This window comes from Haliaeetus leucocephalus, unplaced genomic scaffold, assembly GCF_000737465.1.
Source record: "Haliaeetus leucocephalus isolate CR32 unplaced genomic scaffold, Haliaeetus_leucocephalus-4.0 Scaffold428, whole genome shotgun sequence".
Classification (NCBI taxonomy): domain Eukaryota; kingdom Metazoa; phylum Chordata; class Aves; order Accipitriformes; family Accipitridae; genus Haliaeetus; species Haliaeetus leucocephalus.
In genome coordinates, this window is record NW_010972864.1 from 5,121,460 (window position 1) to 5,138,495 (window position 17,036).

The 17,036-nt window shown below is 40.9% G+C and overlaps 1 protein-coding gene across 1 annotated transcript in view; it reads left to right on the forward strand.

Annotated features, from left to right (window-relative positions):
- Positions 1-11,980, forward strand: part of RNF125 (ring finger protein 125, E3 ubiquitin protein ligase) — a 13,072-nt gene extending 1,092 nt beyond the window's left edge. The window contains 7 exon segments of the mRNA XM_010574415.1: positions 9-454; positions 3,821-3,974; positions 6,448-6,472; positions 6,475-6,542; positions 7,736-7,743; positions 7,955-8,045; positions 11,876-11,980. Coding sequence (XP_010572717.1) covers positions 9-454; positions 3,821-3,974; positions 6,448-6,472; positions 6,475-6,542; positions 7,736-7,743; positions 7,955-8,045; positions 11,876-11,980 — 897 coding nt within the window.
- Positions 11,981-17,036: the final 5,056 nt, after the last annotated feature.

Genomic DNA, 17,036 nt, shown 5'->3' on the forward strand with positions numbered 1-17,036 from the left:
CGGGGCAGCCGGCCTCGGCCTCCTTCGAGTGCGCCGCCTGCCTGCAGCTGCTGCACACCCCGAGCGGACGCCCTGGGGAAGCGTGTAAGTGCCCGCGGCCGGCGGCGGAGCCCCGCGGCGGAACCGGCCCGCCCAGGCCGGGCAAAGGGTCTTTCCGCTGCCTGGCCCCGGGCTGTCTGCCGCCGGCGGAGAGCCCCTGGGGCCCCTGGGACGGAGGCAGGCGGGAGGTCGGCGTGTGGGGGTCTGGCAGTGGGGGAGGTTTGGGGGGCGGACACACGGGGTTCGCGCGGGTGCGGGGAGTCCGCTTCGAACTGACTGAAAATAACCCATTTTCACCAGTGGTTTCCATGCAGGTAAGGGTGGAGCAGCAGCACTGGGTTCACCTGCCTCCGCAGGCGGTGGGCACAGGTGACGCGGCTCCGGAGTTAGCCTGTTTAAGACTGAATTACCTTGGGTAAGTTGTGCCTGTTTCTCTGCTGACTGTACAGAGAGGTTGTGACATCTGTGCTCTGTTGGTTTTGGGGGGTTTTTTTGTGTGTTAAATACTTAGAAATATGTCTCAATTCATCCCAGCTAAATTTGCTTACCATGAGGATATGCCAGAAAATCAGTTTCGGGATAGCTGCTCTAGGATAAGGCCAGCTATTCTGGACCACTTAAAAAAAATCAATGTGTGAAACTAGCAGTTCAAGAGTGAGCGTGCGCTTCTGGTTCAAATTCCAAGTGGTTGTCTTCATCACAAATTCAGTGTGAGCTATAATCGGAGTATAGAGTCAGAGTGATCTATACAGGTGTAAAATGCAAGAACCATCTGCAGTGACTCCCTTTACAAATGTGGCATCTTTCTAGTGATAACAGCAGTCGGAAGTATGGCTGAAGCCAGTGTTTAGGAATAATTTTGGAAAAATAAAAAAAGAAAGGGGGGGGGGGGGAAGGACAAAGGGCTTCCTAGCATGTTTCTGACCCCCTTCTTAGTTTTCAGGACCACTTGTTGGCCTCAGAAACTGTAGGCAACTTTGCAGAGTTCCTTCTCAACAGAAATCCAGCTAAGCAACTGTGCCTTTTCTGCTAGTCACCTGGCAAGGCTTGTTTCTATTATTTATTCCAAGTCACAGTTCATAGAAAATGATGGGCTCCTGAGCTGAGTTGTACACATGTATGTATGTCTAAAAATGCAACTGTTTTACAGCACCCTCAGTATCTTCAGGAATGAATGTGTTGGCTTTTGTTGCATTTGAGATGTTATGCAGCCTCTAATTAGAGACTTGAGGCAGTTGTTTGGATGCTAAACGGAAAGGGAAAAAAGTAGGGCTTTCGCAATGTTTATATGTCAGGTCAATATCCCGAGATGATTAGGATTTATTTCATCTACCTGAACTCTTTTAAGTTGTATTTGTTTGTTTTACCTGTTTAGGTATGGACTGAGCAAATAAAGCAGAGTGATAAATTGAGTTAAGGGGAGGGGGGGTTGTTGTTGAACCTGAAATTCTTGCAAATTGTTTTTATAGTCAATAGAATGAATCACTGACTAATAGCAAAAGACTTTACGTACAATGCATGGGTGTAGTTGTACTTCACCAATCCTTGTACCTTTATATTATCTCTTTTTTTTTTTCCTGCTACTGAGAGTTTTAGGGGAAGGGTGAACAAACTGGCAAAGGGCAATCTGATTTTATGTTTTGTGACATTAAAAGTGGAAAGCTCTCAGACAGCACGTGTGAACCTTGTATGAGGTTATTTATAGGAGACTCTTCTGTTTGTGAGAGAAACAAAGAAACCCTTTCAACCCTGTCTAAAGTACAGGAATAATCTAAGTTAAACCTGCCCGAGGGCAAACCATGTGTAACAATTTGGAGTTTATTCTTGGACAAGGAGCATGTTGGGTCTTGGCTGTACTCTCTTTGCACTTAGTGTAATCATTTATACTTCTGTAAAGTAACTGCAAAATACCACCTTCTGTCAGATTTAGGCTTTGATTGTATTTTACATGGCTCCGTGGAGCTATATATGAAGAAGGCTTCCAAAGAAGACATTACATCTTAAGTCCTCCTATAGGTCGGTCACAGGCTGTTAAGTATGTTAGAAATGCTGTTGGAGGGTGCACTGGCAAGGGAGGCTTGACAAGTTGTTTCACAGTGGTTTAAGAAGGTTTTGCCTCAGCTTCCAACTCCACTCCTCTGCTGGAGTTGCTATCTGCATAGCAGAGCTGGTGGGGGCAATGTGGACTCGTGGCTTAGCAGCTCTGGTGCAAAGGCTAGCATTTTAGCAGCTGGGAAAGCGGGTGGATTGGCACTAAAATGCCAAACTGAGGAGAAGTATCTGAGAGATAAGCACGATACCTTCTGCTGGGCTGGAGGGTTGGGAGAGGAGACAGAAGGAAAGGTGGGTAATCAACAGGGGGGCAGCACAGGAGGGTGCGAGTGGCAACATCCAAAATTGGCACAGCATGACCACCAGTACTAGCTGGTTTGACCACAGTCGTTTATGGTTTCAGGTGCCTCTCTTCTAGAAGCTACTGCATTTAAATCCAGGCAGAACTGGCAAAAGAAAAGATATTCCTGATCTTTACCTGTTTGAGTGCCAAGTCAGCAGTTTATTTAAGTGAAATTTTGCATTCATGCAGCTGGGATTGCAGACACAAGTTTGCTCCTGACACTTCTGCTGCAGGGCTGTGAGACTTAGCAGAAGGCCACAAATGCAAATTTATTGTAGAGGAGCAAGGACTCTTGCCACCTCCTCATCCTTATGTGTTTGCTGTCTGTATGCTCACCCAGGCTGAGCAATGTGCTCGCTGCCGGTTGCAGTCTGGCACAACAGCTTCTAGCTCTTCCAAAGCCGGAGGGGCTGTCAGTCAGTGTGCATCCTTTCTTTTGTCCTTCCTTGCAGCCCCAGGCTGTCACTCTACCCTTCAGACCCCTATCTTGACATGATGGGGAGCAATAATCTGATGCAAAGAAAGGCCCTTTTCTGTCCCATTAGCACTGGGACTTTGCAGTGCTGCTCGGATAGTGAAGGGTAGTAATGTTTTGCATCTCTACAGGAAGATTGACCAAAGCTTACCCATCATATCCATAACTGACAAAAAGCTTTCAAAAGCAGCTGCAGTGACCACTAATCCAATTTGCTTTTGTTACTAAAACCAGAGAAGTGAAGCGGCTAAGACGCTCCCAGAAGTATGTATGCCTTTACCTAAATCCAAACCCTGAGATGGCTACATCAGAGCACCACTTACCACCCAACAGCCTAATGCTTCCGCCATGACTGCTGCCTAAAACCTTCACAGTGTAATTCTCCAACTCCTGACGTCATCACCTATTGGAGAAATTCCCTCATTTTAACAACTGGGATGGTTGTCACTCATAGGAGCAGAGTGGAGTATTCTTCTGTTTATGGGCTCAGGAAGACTTACAGTGAGCTATCAGTATGCGTATTTGTGACATTGTCCAGCAGCAACACTACAAATATGAAATAATCTTTGCTGTGATGGCAGGTATTGAAATCATGGACTGCAGGCTTTGCCTGGCCCACGGGGGATGGGTTCCTCACTTCTGCTCTGAAATGAGTCCTCACAGTCACATGTGTTTCAGTGCTACCAGGAAGCTCAGCTTGTCTGTTTTCAGTGCTCTGCTTAACACAGGTAGGGCTGCAGAACAATACCCACAATCTTAACAGTATATCCTAAGAACAACAAATATCCTGCAATGTTACACCAGAGATGTGATGTGGTGCAAAATTTTGATTGTTTTTTATATACCTTGCCTTATTTGAAGCATGTTTTGGGGGGATGATCACATTTGGTTTTGTTTCTCTGTATGGATAGATTCTGTCATTCCTGTATTTCTGCAAGCTTAAAGAATAATGTGTGGACATGCCCTTACTGCTGTGCTTATCTTTCTTCTGAAGGAACTCCAGCCACTGATATTGCCAAGAAGATGGAGAGCACATACTGAAACTGCACAGAATGTGAAATGCAGGTTTGCAGCCTTGAACACTAACTACTAAATAATTCCAGAGATGTATCCATGCACGAGAACTAACACTATTATGATGCCTTTTTAAGGGCATGTCTAAACAGAGAAACTCCACTAGCATGATGATGGAAGAATAAATTTTTGTGATTTATCAAGTTCCATATCTAAAAGAGCTCTAAAACAGTGCCATTGCAAATATTAAGGTCAAGCCTAAACCTATGGGAGCTGAATCTTCTTGACTTCCTATGTTGGCTTTGGCTGCAGAAAGGATAAATCACTTTTTTTTTTTTTAATATATATACTGCGATTGTCTAATTAGAAAAATCCTGGCCACAGTTGCATCTGTTAAACTACAGGACAAAGTTTGGGTTTGGTTTTTTTTTGGTTTTTTTTTTTTAAACACTCCACCCCCTTCTTTGGTAAAGCTACCTAAACTGAGCTTTTTTCCTTAAATCTAAATAAAGCCTTTGAAACATCACTTACTCACATGCAAACAAAGTTTTAAATGCTACTGTTTGAACTGGAACATGTTAATCACTTAATCATGTTTCATCAAAACAAAGTACAGAGCAAAAGGTAAACAGAACTTTGTGGTGGAGGACAGGGCATATATCAATAGGAAAAACAGTTAACCAAGATTGACTTAATATATGTTTACTTGAAAATTTGTATAAAACCAAGTATTTTCTCCCATGTTTGTCAATATTTACTCTGTGCCTCTTTCTGTATAATGCTCTTCAGTCCTGCTCTCCCCTTATATTTTTATACCTGTGTTGTTTTGTGGGAGGAGATTGTACAGCTTAGATCTGACTCCCTGTTATTTTTTCTCCAAACAGACTCACATCTGGCTTTTATAATTTCTCCTGTCTTGCTAACTGCAAAAGAGTACCCTTAAATCTTTCTTGTCTAGCAGCAGCAGTGTGAAAATGCCATAAAATGTAAACAAGCAAGTAAATGTGTGAACTTCAGAAAGACTGCTATTTCAGGGTTGTGGGGAATTACAGACAACATAAGAAAAGCAGCAAAAAAGTTTTTGTTATTAACGCTTTTGGTTCTTTACCTTTTTGCCATGGATTTTCTGTTTGGGAAAGATCTGATTAAAACTAACAATGAAATGCATGAACCACAAAACCTTGATATTAACAGTAGCTAAATATTGAATTTAATTTTAATATTTGTTTTAAATTGGGTTTTCCAGAAGGAACCTAATTGTAACAGGTATGTTAAGTGCTGAGCTATGTATGTCTTAGCTAGGCTTCTCAATACTTAGTAGAGCTTAAGTACTGCTTTTTGCTGTTCAGTGGCAGAGCACAAGAAGTGACCTGATTATGGATATTTGCAGGGGTTTATAATCTTTCTTATGGCTGCAGAAAATGTTGGGTGTATTTCTTGTGTAAAGCCATCAGTGAAGCCACTAAGGTATGTTGAAAAGGAGAGTGCATTTAATGCATTATAGCATCAAGATACCTTTGTATGTTGTTTCTGATATTTGGCAGACTACCCTTGGCAAGTGCTCTTGCAGTGTCTCAGTCACGCCAATGCATGGATTACTGTGTTAGTATAAACCTAATTGCATTTGCAGTTTCCACTGGGGGAGTGGAAATTGCAATTAAGTGACTGTGGCATGAGCAGGTTTCATTCTGCTGCATCTGCAGTCAGGATGATCATTTGTAGTGGAGCCATGGCACAGACATCTGGGACAGGGTTATATTAAATTTCTTCACCAAGATTCACCAGAACCAGTCATCAGTGTTCAAAGGTTAAGAATATAGAATAACCTTAAGTAATACTAATGTCTCTGCACTGTTTCTGTGCAGATAATATTTTAATATCTCAACTTGGTGATTTCGTAGAATTTCATATTCTTTCTCGTCATAGAAAATACTTCATGACTGTGTTTCACCAGGTTTGTAATTGAGAAGTTCTGAGTTAAAGGAAATAGGACAGCCAGTAGCAGCAGCAATATAAAACTCAATTCTTATCCTTAATGAATCTATAAAAAAGTTTTGCTGACGACTTCATTGAGATCAGAATCAGGCCCTCGTGTTGGAGTATTTTTGTTTTTAACAGAGTTGGTCTAGATTTTTGCCATTAAAAACAGAGCAAGATATGAACTGGGAGGGTCCCCCTCACCAAACTAGAAATGTTTCCCTTTTGCATCCCAAATTTCATTCCAAAATATTAAGGGCCAATGTAAGGGACAAATAAAATCACCACGAATCAATAGTTATTTCACTCAAATTGACTTTAGTCTCTTAAGCTGAATTTTGTTATTATAAAATGTATTAAAGCAATACTGAAGCAGTAACAAAATGCTTGAAGAACTGAGCCAGTAGTTGAAGGAGAAGCATATTCTTCCCTAGGTATAGCCACAATGTTGTAATAAGGCTTTGAAATAGAAAATATTCAGAGTGATCTATTAGTGTGAATGTGTCATGGTATAAAACATAACAAGCTGCTGCTTCTCATTGCTTAGGTATGTCTGAGTGAAATGAGGGCTCATTAAAAACTTGTGAAAAATATATAGAAAAATATGGACCTGTACAGGAGCTTGGAGATGCTGTAACAAAGGTAGACCTCAGGGTTGATGACATTGTAAAAACACTTTTGAGTTTGTTATCCCAACATAGCAATTGTTATCCCAACATAGCAAAGTCAAACTGGTAGAAGAATTCTCTGATATTTTTTTTTTTACCTAATTGGAACTTGTTTCTGTTTCACAGAATTCACCATGAATCCTTTACTAATATTTTAAAATCATAATACTCAAATAGTACTTAAAATGGGTGCTAATTTTTTGTGTGTGTGTGACTAGAAAATAATGTATTTTACTTGCAGTTAATATGATTTTGATAGAATTTAGCTCCATGTGACCTGTTTTGTAGAAGCAACTGTATTTTGACAAGTCAGCAGTTTTTGCTATTTTTCTTGGGGGAGAATTATATTTACTTTCAAATAAGACTCCTTGAAAATGTTGGTTATTTACCGAATGAATAAGACTAATAATAATCTAAATGCAATTGCCTCTCTTCTAATAATTTGTTCTTCAGAAATAGTTTTGCATTAAGAAGACTGACAGCTTTTCTTATTTACATACTTACAGTATTTAGAGAGAATATATATATTTACAGAATGTGTGTTACATGTCAAAATTTCAAATTCTTTGTCCCTTTCATTCTCTTTCAGGGCAGGACCTGTTAGAGCAATTGATTAGGTGTGTACCAATTCTAGAATGACTGAGGTCTTGAAGTCCAATGGCCTTTAGTTTTGTCCATTAATGATTAGGAGCTATTTTGATATCATTATTAAAATGCTTTTTTATTTAGGTAATTTAAAGTCCCTATACTCTTTTCTATTTGAATTCCTAAATGACACATTATTCAGGTTGCTTGTTCAGACGACTTTACCTCCTTATCAGTTATTGTTCTTCTGATGCTCAGAAAAACTTGAACATTTATCTACACACAACTGAAAATCACACTGACCTGAAAACAGTGTCTCCACCATGCAACAAGACCATACTCTGTACTGAAAACTAAGTAGGAATCCTCTGTGAGCAAGTGTCGATACTTAATGAGGGCTCCTGAGAATTGGTAGTTTGGTCACACATGGTCCAAGTGTATCACAGCAATTAAGTGATGCTTTTATCAAATGTCTATAGTTGTAGTGTTCAGTATTTTCATCTGTTCTTCTCTAAGGTCATAGTTATGTTAAGAGTGCTTTTCTGGATCAATATCCTGACATGCTGGCACAGTTCTGTGCAGTGCTTGCAGTGTCCATTAGCAAGGCTGACCTTTTGCCAGCAGAGCATACATCGCACCCAGGTACATGTCATACACCCATGCCACGTTTTAGCTATGGCAAAAGAAGCTACTAATGATATCTGGCCAAAGAAATCTAAATACTTCTTTTATTGCTTGTAGTACTAAAAATGTATCAGTCATATCTGCATTCACTAACAATACACTAACTCTTATTCCCAGATATTCCTGTCCTTATTCCCAGTGAGAAGTAGATGAGGATGAGCTAATGGACCACTGTCTCGCTTACCACAGATCAGAAAGGAGAGCAGCGGTAATGTACAGAAGTATATATTTTACTGAATTCACATGTTAAACTGATTAATTCTAGCAAGCATTGCTGATAGAAAATAATAGACAAAGAGAAAATACATTAATTGTTTAATTGGTTTTGACAGTGGAGGACAGACATACCTATATTCATTCCCTCTAACCATCTCTCACAGACAAGCATGTATGCACATAATATTTAAAATATTAGCACTCCTATCATTATGAGTGCTGGCAGGAGCACTGAAAATGGTGTAGGAAGTCTTATGATGGATACAACAAACAGTTACTTACAGCCAAGCCAATGAGCATTATTAGGTTCAGTGACTTGCCTGCTTTTAAATCCCACATGTGCTATCTCTACTGCCCTAACTCAGATTTATGTGCAGCATTTGCTGTGTATTCTCATCTGGGTTCTGAGGTTATAATTTGAGAACTGCTTATATGTGGCCTTATATAGGAGTCTGTCATAGTGGGGTTTTTAATTTTTATTTTTGAAGGTAAGATAACTTCAGAAAAAAATACATAAAGCTTCATTCTGAAAGTCCATGGAGGCTGTGAGGTCTTACTGTGACCCTGTTTGTAGGACTGAAGTCCATAGGGTGTAGACTCAGATCTTGACAAGCATACCTTATTCCCTGACGGTTATTTGCCAAGGCATTTTAGACTGTGATTCTTGCATCTTGTAGAAGAGGTGTTTTCAAGAGGTTACAGACTGAAGGACTTGTAGACAAATCAACCAATGCTGCTGTTTCCCCCAGTGAGTGGGATGGGGGAAACCCGCTCCATTCCCTTTTGCATTGCAGGTTAGTTTTCACCACTTTAACCATAATCATATTAGTAAGTTACCATGGAGCCAGAGCTCCGAGTAAGTTAAAGGAAGCATTCACTCAGAGTGTATACCGTGTTCACCTTTATCTGAGTTAATGCTTTAATATATAATATTTTGCCAATTTTGTATTTTTTCAGATTAGACTCTGTATTTACTTTGGTCAACTGAAATGATTGTCAATAATTTTTATGACACCTATCAGTCTATAAGCTCTTATTTTTTCACTCAGCAAATTAATAGCTGTATTGTATAGCTTCTAGGGCAGAGTTAAGCCTTAAACTTAGAAAATTATTAAATCCTTTGCTCAATTCGGAGTTGCATATACAAGCTGATCCTGAGAGACTTGTGAGTAATATGCATTGTACAGCCTCTGTTGCACACTTCTTTGAAACCTAATGTAAAAAACAATATTCAGAACTGTTTGCCTACAAATAATGTAAAAAGTATAAGCAGGGAAATGAAATGTGATCTTTTAAGTCATGCTGGATTCATAACTGCTTTAGCTGGTTTATAAACTGTAGACACCACATTGTTAATACAAAGCAAAGAGAGAGAACATGCTGAGAGGTGCACTTCATTGTTTGCTACTGACACACTGACCCTTCCCTTTAATTCTGAAATAACTTTGGAGTAACTGTTTCAGGATTTCAGGAGTACCTGAAAAAGTGATTTGACACAGCTGTTTCAACCTTTTTATTTCAGACTTAGAATAAACACATCAGACTTCTAGTTCTAAGAAAGGCACAGGATTTTTTGGTGTGTTGTATCATAATGTTCACTACCATAACATGTCACAAAGCTGTTTTTAGTCTACGCATAGTATATTCACACATGGTGTATTCCACGATATTCACTTTTTTAGCATACACACAGTGTTCTCATGATACTGGTTGAAGAAATAAATGTTGCAGCAACTGCAACTTTTATATTATACAGAGAACCTACAGGAAGTAATTCAGCTTTTCTTTTGATGAAGTGTTTTAGGCACTTCTGTTGTAAGCACACAGATAAATTAATTTGTTATTGATGACCAGAGAAATCCTGTGTGTTTCCTGTAGCACTTTATCATCCAAACAGTGGCTTGGATGATAAACAAATTGAATATTTGTTATTAGTTTATTTTTTGAATGATAAAAAAATGGATACATAAATTGTATGGATGATAAACACATTTTTTATTGGATAAAACAAATGCTTTTGCCTGACTTCTCTTGTAGCCAATAGGAGAGAATATCTTAACCATCAGACCTACATAGGTTGACAGTCCTTGGGATGTCTGCAGACACGAATTACACAGCAGGGATTAGCATAACTGACAGATGATCTGAGAGTGCTCTGTGCCTAGCAGTATTTGTCTTGCTAAAATAATCATAGAATAGTTTGAGTTGGAAGGGACCTTAAAGATCATCTAGTTCCAACCCCCCTGCCATGGGCAGGGAAACCTTCCACTAGAACAGGCTGCTCAAAGCCCCATCCAGCCTGGCCTGGAACACTTCCAGGGATGGGGCATCCACAACCTCTCTGGGCAACCTGTTCCAGTGCCTCACCACCCTCACAATAAAGAACTCCTTCCTTACATCCGACATACATCTACACTCGTCCAGTTTAAAGCCATCACCCCTTGTCCTACCACTACATGCCCTTGTAAAAAGTCCCTCTCCAGGTTTCTTGTAGGCTGTCCTGGTTTCAGCTGGGATGAAGTTAACTGTCTTCCTAGTAGCTGGTACAGGGCTATGTTTTGAGTTCAGTATGTGAAGAATGTTGATAACACTGATGTTTTCAGTTGTTGCTCAGTAGTGTTTAGACTATAGTCAAGGATTTTTCAGCTTCTCATGCCCAGCCAGGGCACCTGACCCAAACTGGCCAACAGTGTACTTTACCTTCTTTAGGTACTGGAAGGTTGCTATAATGTCTCCCTGGAGACTTCTCTTCTCCAGGCTCAACAACCCCAGCTGCCTCAGCCTGTCTTCATAGGAGAGGTGCTCCAGCCCTCTGATCATCTTTGTGGCCCTCCTCTGGACTTGCTCCAATGGGTCCATGTCCTTGTTATGTTGGGGCCCCCAGAGCTGAACGCAGTACTCCAGGTGGGGTCTCACGAGAGCGAAGTAGAGGGTGAGAATCACCTGCTTGACCTGCTGGTCATGCTGCTTTTGATGCAGCCCAGGATATGCTGGCTTTCTGGGCTGTGAGCACACGTTGCCAGATCGTGTTGAGCTTCTCATCAATCAACACCCCCAAGTCCTTCTCTGCAGGGCTGCTCTCAATCTACTCATTGCCTAGCCTGTATTTGTGCTTGGGCTTGCCCCAGCCAATGTGCAGGACCTTGCACTTGGCCTTGGTGAACTTCATGAGGTTCATATGGGCCCATCTCTCAAGCCTGTCGAGGTCCCTCTGGATGGCGTCCCTTCCTTCCAGTGTGTTGACTGCACCACACAGCTTGGTGTTGGTGGCAAATGTGCTGAGGGTGCACTCAATCCCACTGTCCATGTTGCCAGCATGTTAAAAAGCGCCAGTCCCAATACTGACCTCTGAGGAACACCACTTGTTACTGGTCTCCACTCAGACATCGAGCCATTGACCACAACTCTTTGAGTGCGACCATCCAGCCAATTCCTTATCCACCGAGTGGTCCATCCGTCAAATCCATGTCTCTCTAATTTAGAGACAAGGAGGTTGTGTGGGACAGTGTCAAATGCTTTGCACAAGTCCAGGTAGATGACGTCAGTTGCTGTTCCCTTATCCACCATTGCTGTAACCCTGTCGTAGAAGGCCACCAAATTTGTCGGGCGTGATTTGCCCTTTGTGAAGCTATGTTGGTTGTCACCAATCACCTCCTTGTTTTCCATGTGCTTTAGCATAGTTTCCAGGAGGATCCATTTGGAATGCCAGCTGGCCATAACATATCCCCTTATTTCATATTTCTGTTCTTTTAAACACTGATAATATTTCTTCTGTAAGACTTCCAAGATGAAAATTGAATACTTCCTTCCATTTATTTATAGTGGTGTTCAATTAGTTGTTTAACACCTGGGAGAGATCCAAGCTATTTCAGCAGAAATTTTATAAGGCATCTTCAACTCAGACATACACTCAGTTGTGAAGACTAGTAATGACTTGATTTCTTTATGTGTATCTTCCACACCTTTTACAGTCAAGAAGTGATGAAAAGAACTGAGCAGATAACTGCACCATGAAGTCACAAAGTGTGGCAGATGCATACAGAAACAACATAGTCTGGTACTCAGAGGTGCCAACTTACAGATTCTGTCCTCAGTTTTGTTGCTGTCTAATGGTGGGACAAGGGAAAGGTACTAACTTCTTAACAAGTATTGTGCATCTGACTCATGTTTATAAATGACTTGGAGAGCCTCAAATGAAAGCGTACGTACTTTAAATGAAAGTTGTTTCAACAACCCTTTTTTATTCTATAAGAACCTAAGATGACACAGTTGTACTTCTGAAAGGTGCTGCAGCTGTTTGCTGTCTGAGTGGGCTGTAAAATAAAAAAATGCAGCACAAGCATTAACATGCTGTTAGAATTTCTCAAGAATATTAGTTAGTGCTTTCCTAGATTTATGTTTGGTACTCATCCAGACAAAATCCCAAAGAAAGATATAAAACATTATTTTTTTCAAATGGTGAAAAAGCACTAAAGAAAATGTTGTCTAAATGGAGGGCAGAAGTGAAGAACCATCGTAATAATTTGAAGCTATAATTCATACACATGGCGGAAAGAGACTTATGTACGATAGCACTTTAATGATAGCTCACACATATGTAGCTTCATAAAGTTAAGTTCATAGTTAAGACTTGAGTATTTATTTCTATACACAGTAACATAACATGCATCACCAAATTGGACTCTTTTATTAAAGAGCATTAGCATTGTTTGATTTTGCATAATCACTGAATTAATCTGTTTCTCCATTTGACATTCTCATTTATTTCAAGTTTCACAATGATTTCTCTTGCTTTATGTTGCAGTGTTTACCACTAAGGAATAGAAAGTTAGGCAGTAAACTTTAAACATGGATGTAAACCCACTGAAACCAGCATTTTGTTAACTGGTAACTCAAGCAGTCAAAATTAAATCTATTAACATATTAATTACTATCTTGATATTCAATAAAATATGCTTCTCTTTTTTTTTTTTTTTTTTTTCAGGACATAAACACTGTTGCAGTTTTTGATGAAAGAGTTCTAGATAGGTCATTCTTAGAATATGTGCATGTGAATCATCCAAACAGCACGTAAAGACTATTGCAGAAGAGTGGAAGAACACGTTCTGTAGATGAATGTGGTCATTAAAATTTAGCCTGTTGCAATTAATGGAGTGTTAGTAACCTGCATGGATGTAATTTTTTTTTTCTTAAGCATTGTTTTGGTTTTAAATTATTTTTTTTTAATTAAATTTCAGTTTCATTAAAAAATGTGTTTGGTTTTTTTTTTTTTTGCAAGGGTAAAAGAAAGTATTGTCAGTTTCTCTGCCTATAGTACAATGGTCCTGAACTCGCTGCTGGTCCAGTGTACAGATACACTGGCTTTGACAGCGGCCTCTCCTATTTGTTTGCAGCTACCTTCCAGGAGCAGGCCAGTCTTGTGTACATTGATGATGACAATGCAGTGCTGGAGGTAGATGACAACAGCACTTCAGATGCTACAGGACCAAATTGGAACAAATCCCCCCTCAAAACTGTATCGGACATACTACCTACTGTCAAGGACTGCACACAAGTTTCCATTTACAGTGCAGGAAGAGACTCAAAATTAGCAAAATTTGTAAGTGAAAGCCATCCTGAAAGGATAGCAAGTGAATATGATGTTTATAATAAAAAAATAGAAACCTGTTCAAGAGATTGACAGTGTCTTTTAACTAACCTGTATTGTTATTATTATGTAAGTTAAAAAAAGTATGTACAGTTTTTCACATGTACAGTATAACATAGTATCTTTCAAAGATGCAGTTGATCTGTAAGAAATGAAAATTCATGTTCTTGCATAGAAGCATGTACAATGAATAAAGTAGCTTTAATGACATGGTAACATGTTAACAAGGAAACTCCCCATAGACTTTAGGTCTTTACTAGTTTTTCTTAGAATCAGAAAGTGGCTCCTTTTTGGGAAGAGAAAGATTCAATGTTTCATGTGCCTGGGAAAGTTGCTTTCCTTTCTCTTTTAGAACTGTCCTTGGAAATGAAAACTCCTCAGTCAGAAAGATGGGCAGTGTTGCTCCAAAGGGTGGAATTTGTAGGAACATTTGAGTAACTAAAAAAAAAAACACAAACAACTCTGGTCTGCCAGAGCAAAGTAGCCAAAAATATGGGGAAAAAGTTACTGGATTTATGGTTTCTTGCACATCTGAAAAATGTATAGACAACTTTATTTGTATGAAATAAGCTACCACTGTAGGAGTGTTGTTTTGTCTGTGACTGCCAGTGTTCTTTGTTGATAGTGATACAGATACACCTGGTAAGAGCAAAAGATGTCCTTCCCCTTGTACATCGCACCTTCTGATCCCCCTGCAGTTACACAGCTTTCTCTCTTTTCTTTTCTGCTCACATCCATCTTTGATCGCTCCCACAGAACAAAACCTTGTGCTTTTCATGTTGGCAGAGATGTGCTGTTGTTGCAGCAGCAGCATTGTCAAGAAAGCAACCAAAACAAAAAGTAGTTGTACAATAGCTGCGCAAAGGTGATCTAAAATCTAGCAGTGGCAGTTGCCCCCTGCAAATGGCAAAATTATATGAGCAGTTCTACAAGTTTTCACTGTTGAGACTTCATTTCACAAACACATTTTGTCAGGAGGAATAAAAAGTTGGCAGGGCCATTGGTTTCATTTCATCTAAAAAGTCTGATTTAAAATGCTTTCCTTCAAATAAATGTGTTTCATAAACTTCAGCTGCCTGATTTCTCTTTATATGTTGTCTATGTCAATGGCAAAAACTACATAAGATTTACAAGGCTGGTGCCATGCTATATATTGCTCTGTGGCGTACTGGTTGTCAACTCCAAGGTCACAGCTTTATTAAAGGATCAAGATTTACAATAATGTTAGCAAGAGCATGAATGCCTTCACACACACTTTCCTGTAGTTTACTTCCCTGAGGTCATCTGCACAATTTCTCCCCCTGCCAAAAGCTACTAATCGATAAATACTGCGGTCTCCTGAACAAAGTTCAAATGGACCTATCATGTTCCTTTAATAATAAATCTTTGCTTTTGTTGAACACCTGCCTCCAAAGGACGTAACCCTCTTTACCTGCAGTAATTAATTTAACTTTACAGCAGCCTCATTTGGTGATTAAAAACTACTCCCCTTTTACAGATTGAGAAATTGAGGCATAAGGACATGCTTTGCTGAAGTCATACAGGAAGACTGAAAAGACTTGGAAGCCCATCTCTGCCAGCCTTTCTCCTGCTGAGGCTGAAGGCCATGCTGCCTCTCTCCCAACAAGTAACACAAGGCAGCTGCATAGCATCTGAACTGAGTGAGGCTTCTGTAACTGTTTTAACGTACTGTCACGATATCAATAGGGCACACCTGAAGCTGGCTATACAGCTGTGGTATAGTCCTGATGGACACAAAACCACACAAGAGCCCTTCTGCAGGCTATTCGCCATTTAAGGGGTAGTTCTTTCTCTCCTGGCTGTACTTGCACTGTTGAAGAGGTTACTGCCACCAACTGCCGCTCGTTACCCGTTGTGCCTACACAGATCTACCGGCCTGGCTTCCTACTTCATTTCAGGGAAGAAGATGATCAGTTAATCACTTCAAATAGTAGGGTTTTTTTTGGCCAGCCCATAAACAGCTCAGCTAACCCTTAGCAGCCTCTAGCAGCAGTGACGAGCACAGGGGAGCAGTAACCTCCTGAGCTAGCACAGCCACAGTTCCAAGACCAATGCCTTACATCCCAGGCCTGTCCTCTCCTGGAAGATCCCTGCCCAGGGAGTTCTGCCTTTTCCATTGGATTTTCTCCTGACCTGAAGCATAGGCAGTAAATGACCCAGCCCTGGTGATTTAACACTTACATTGGGCCCATCGCTTTGGATGTGCCTCCCCTCAGTGTTTCAGATCTCCCGGTACTTAGTGGCATTCAAATTTTGCCTCTGTGTGGTCTACAGGTATTTAGGGCAGTCACTGGCTTTTGCTCTGCTGTCTCTGCTTTTGCTTAGGAAGTTACTAACATTTTTAGCTAATAGTAATTGCGATAGATCCCGAATAAGTAAACAGAGCCATCATGCTTCACAGAATCACAAGGTGGCTCTCCCCTTACCCTCACCTGAAGAGAGACCTGAGCTTCAGCTCTGTTTCCTGCAGTTCCCTCTCCCCTCCAAACCATGATGCCCAGATGGTGGGGTGGGCATTGCCTCTTGCTGCTGATCACTGGCAGATACAAGCAGCAGCTCTGATGGACGACTGAAGCCTAAATAGTTTTGAAATGCTGACGGCACAGATGAACCACAGGTCTCAGAGATCTCCCCACCTGGTGATCTCCTCTGAACATCTAGCTATGGTGTTGACAGCTGCAGTCCCAAGGAGACAGGGAAAACGAAGGTGAAGAACCCATTCCTCCTCAGCCCTTGTCCCACATCTTTGATATGGGGTGAGAGACCACACCTAGCCTGAATCTTGGTTTTATTATGAACTAACATAATCTTCACAGATTAATATATTCTGGAAAAATGTAATCCCTATAAATCCATTTGTTTTTAAAGTCTAGCCAGTATTTTGTGTGTTGTTTACCTGCCGAGAGTGATGTTCTAAGGAGGTCAGTGCTAGATGCGCTTGACAGGTCCAAAGACTTCTCCACCCGGAGAAATTTGTTGGCATTACTATTTCTCTATAATGATATCCTTATAATTCCTTACTCTGGAAGAAATGCGCAGTGTCGTACTGCTGAACTAAGATTTCGTCAGTATCGTTCAGGAGGCAGAAATCCTGGCCCAAATATTACTCGTACCACTAAAACGACTGCGTAAAATTACCGCCAGCCTCAGCCGATCTATAAATAGGGGGCAAAACGGCGCAGAAAGGGTTTCACCACTGCCCTTTTTGCGCAGAAGGCGGCTGCAAACGCTTCCCCCCGACGCCGGGCCCGGGCCGGGGGCCGGCCCCCGGCGGGCACTGCGGCGCCCCCTAGCGGGCACCCGCTGAGGGGTGGG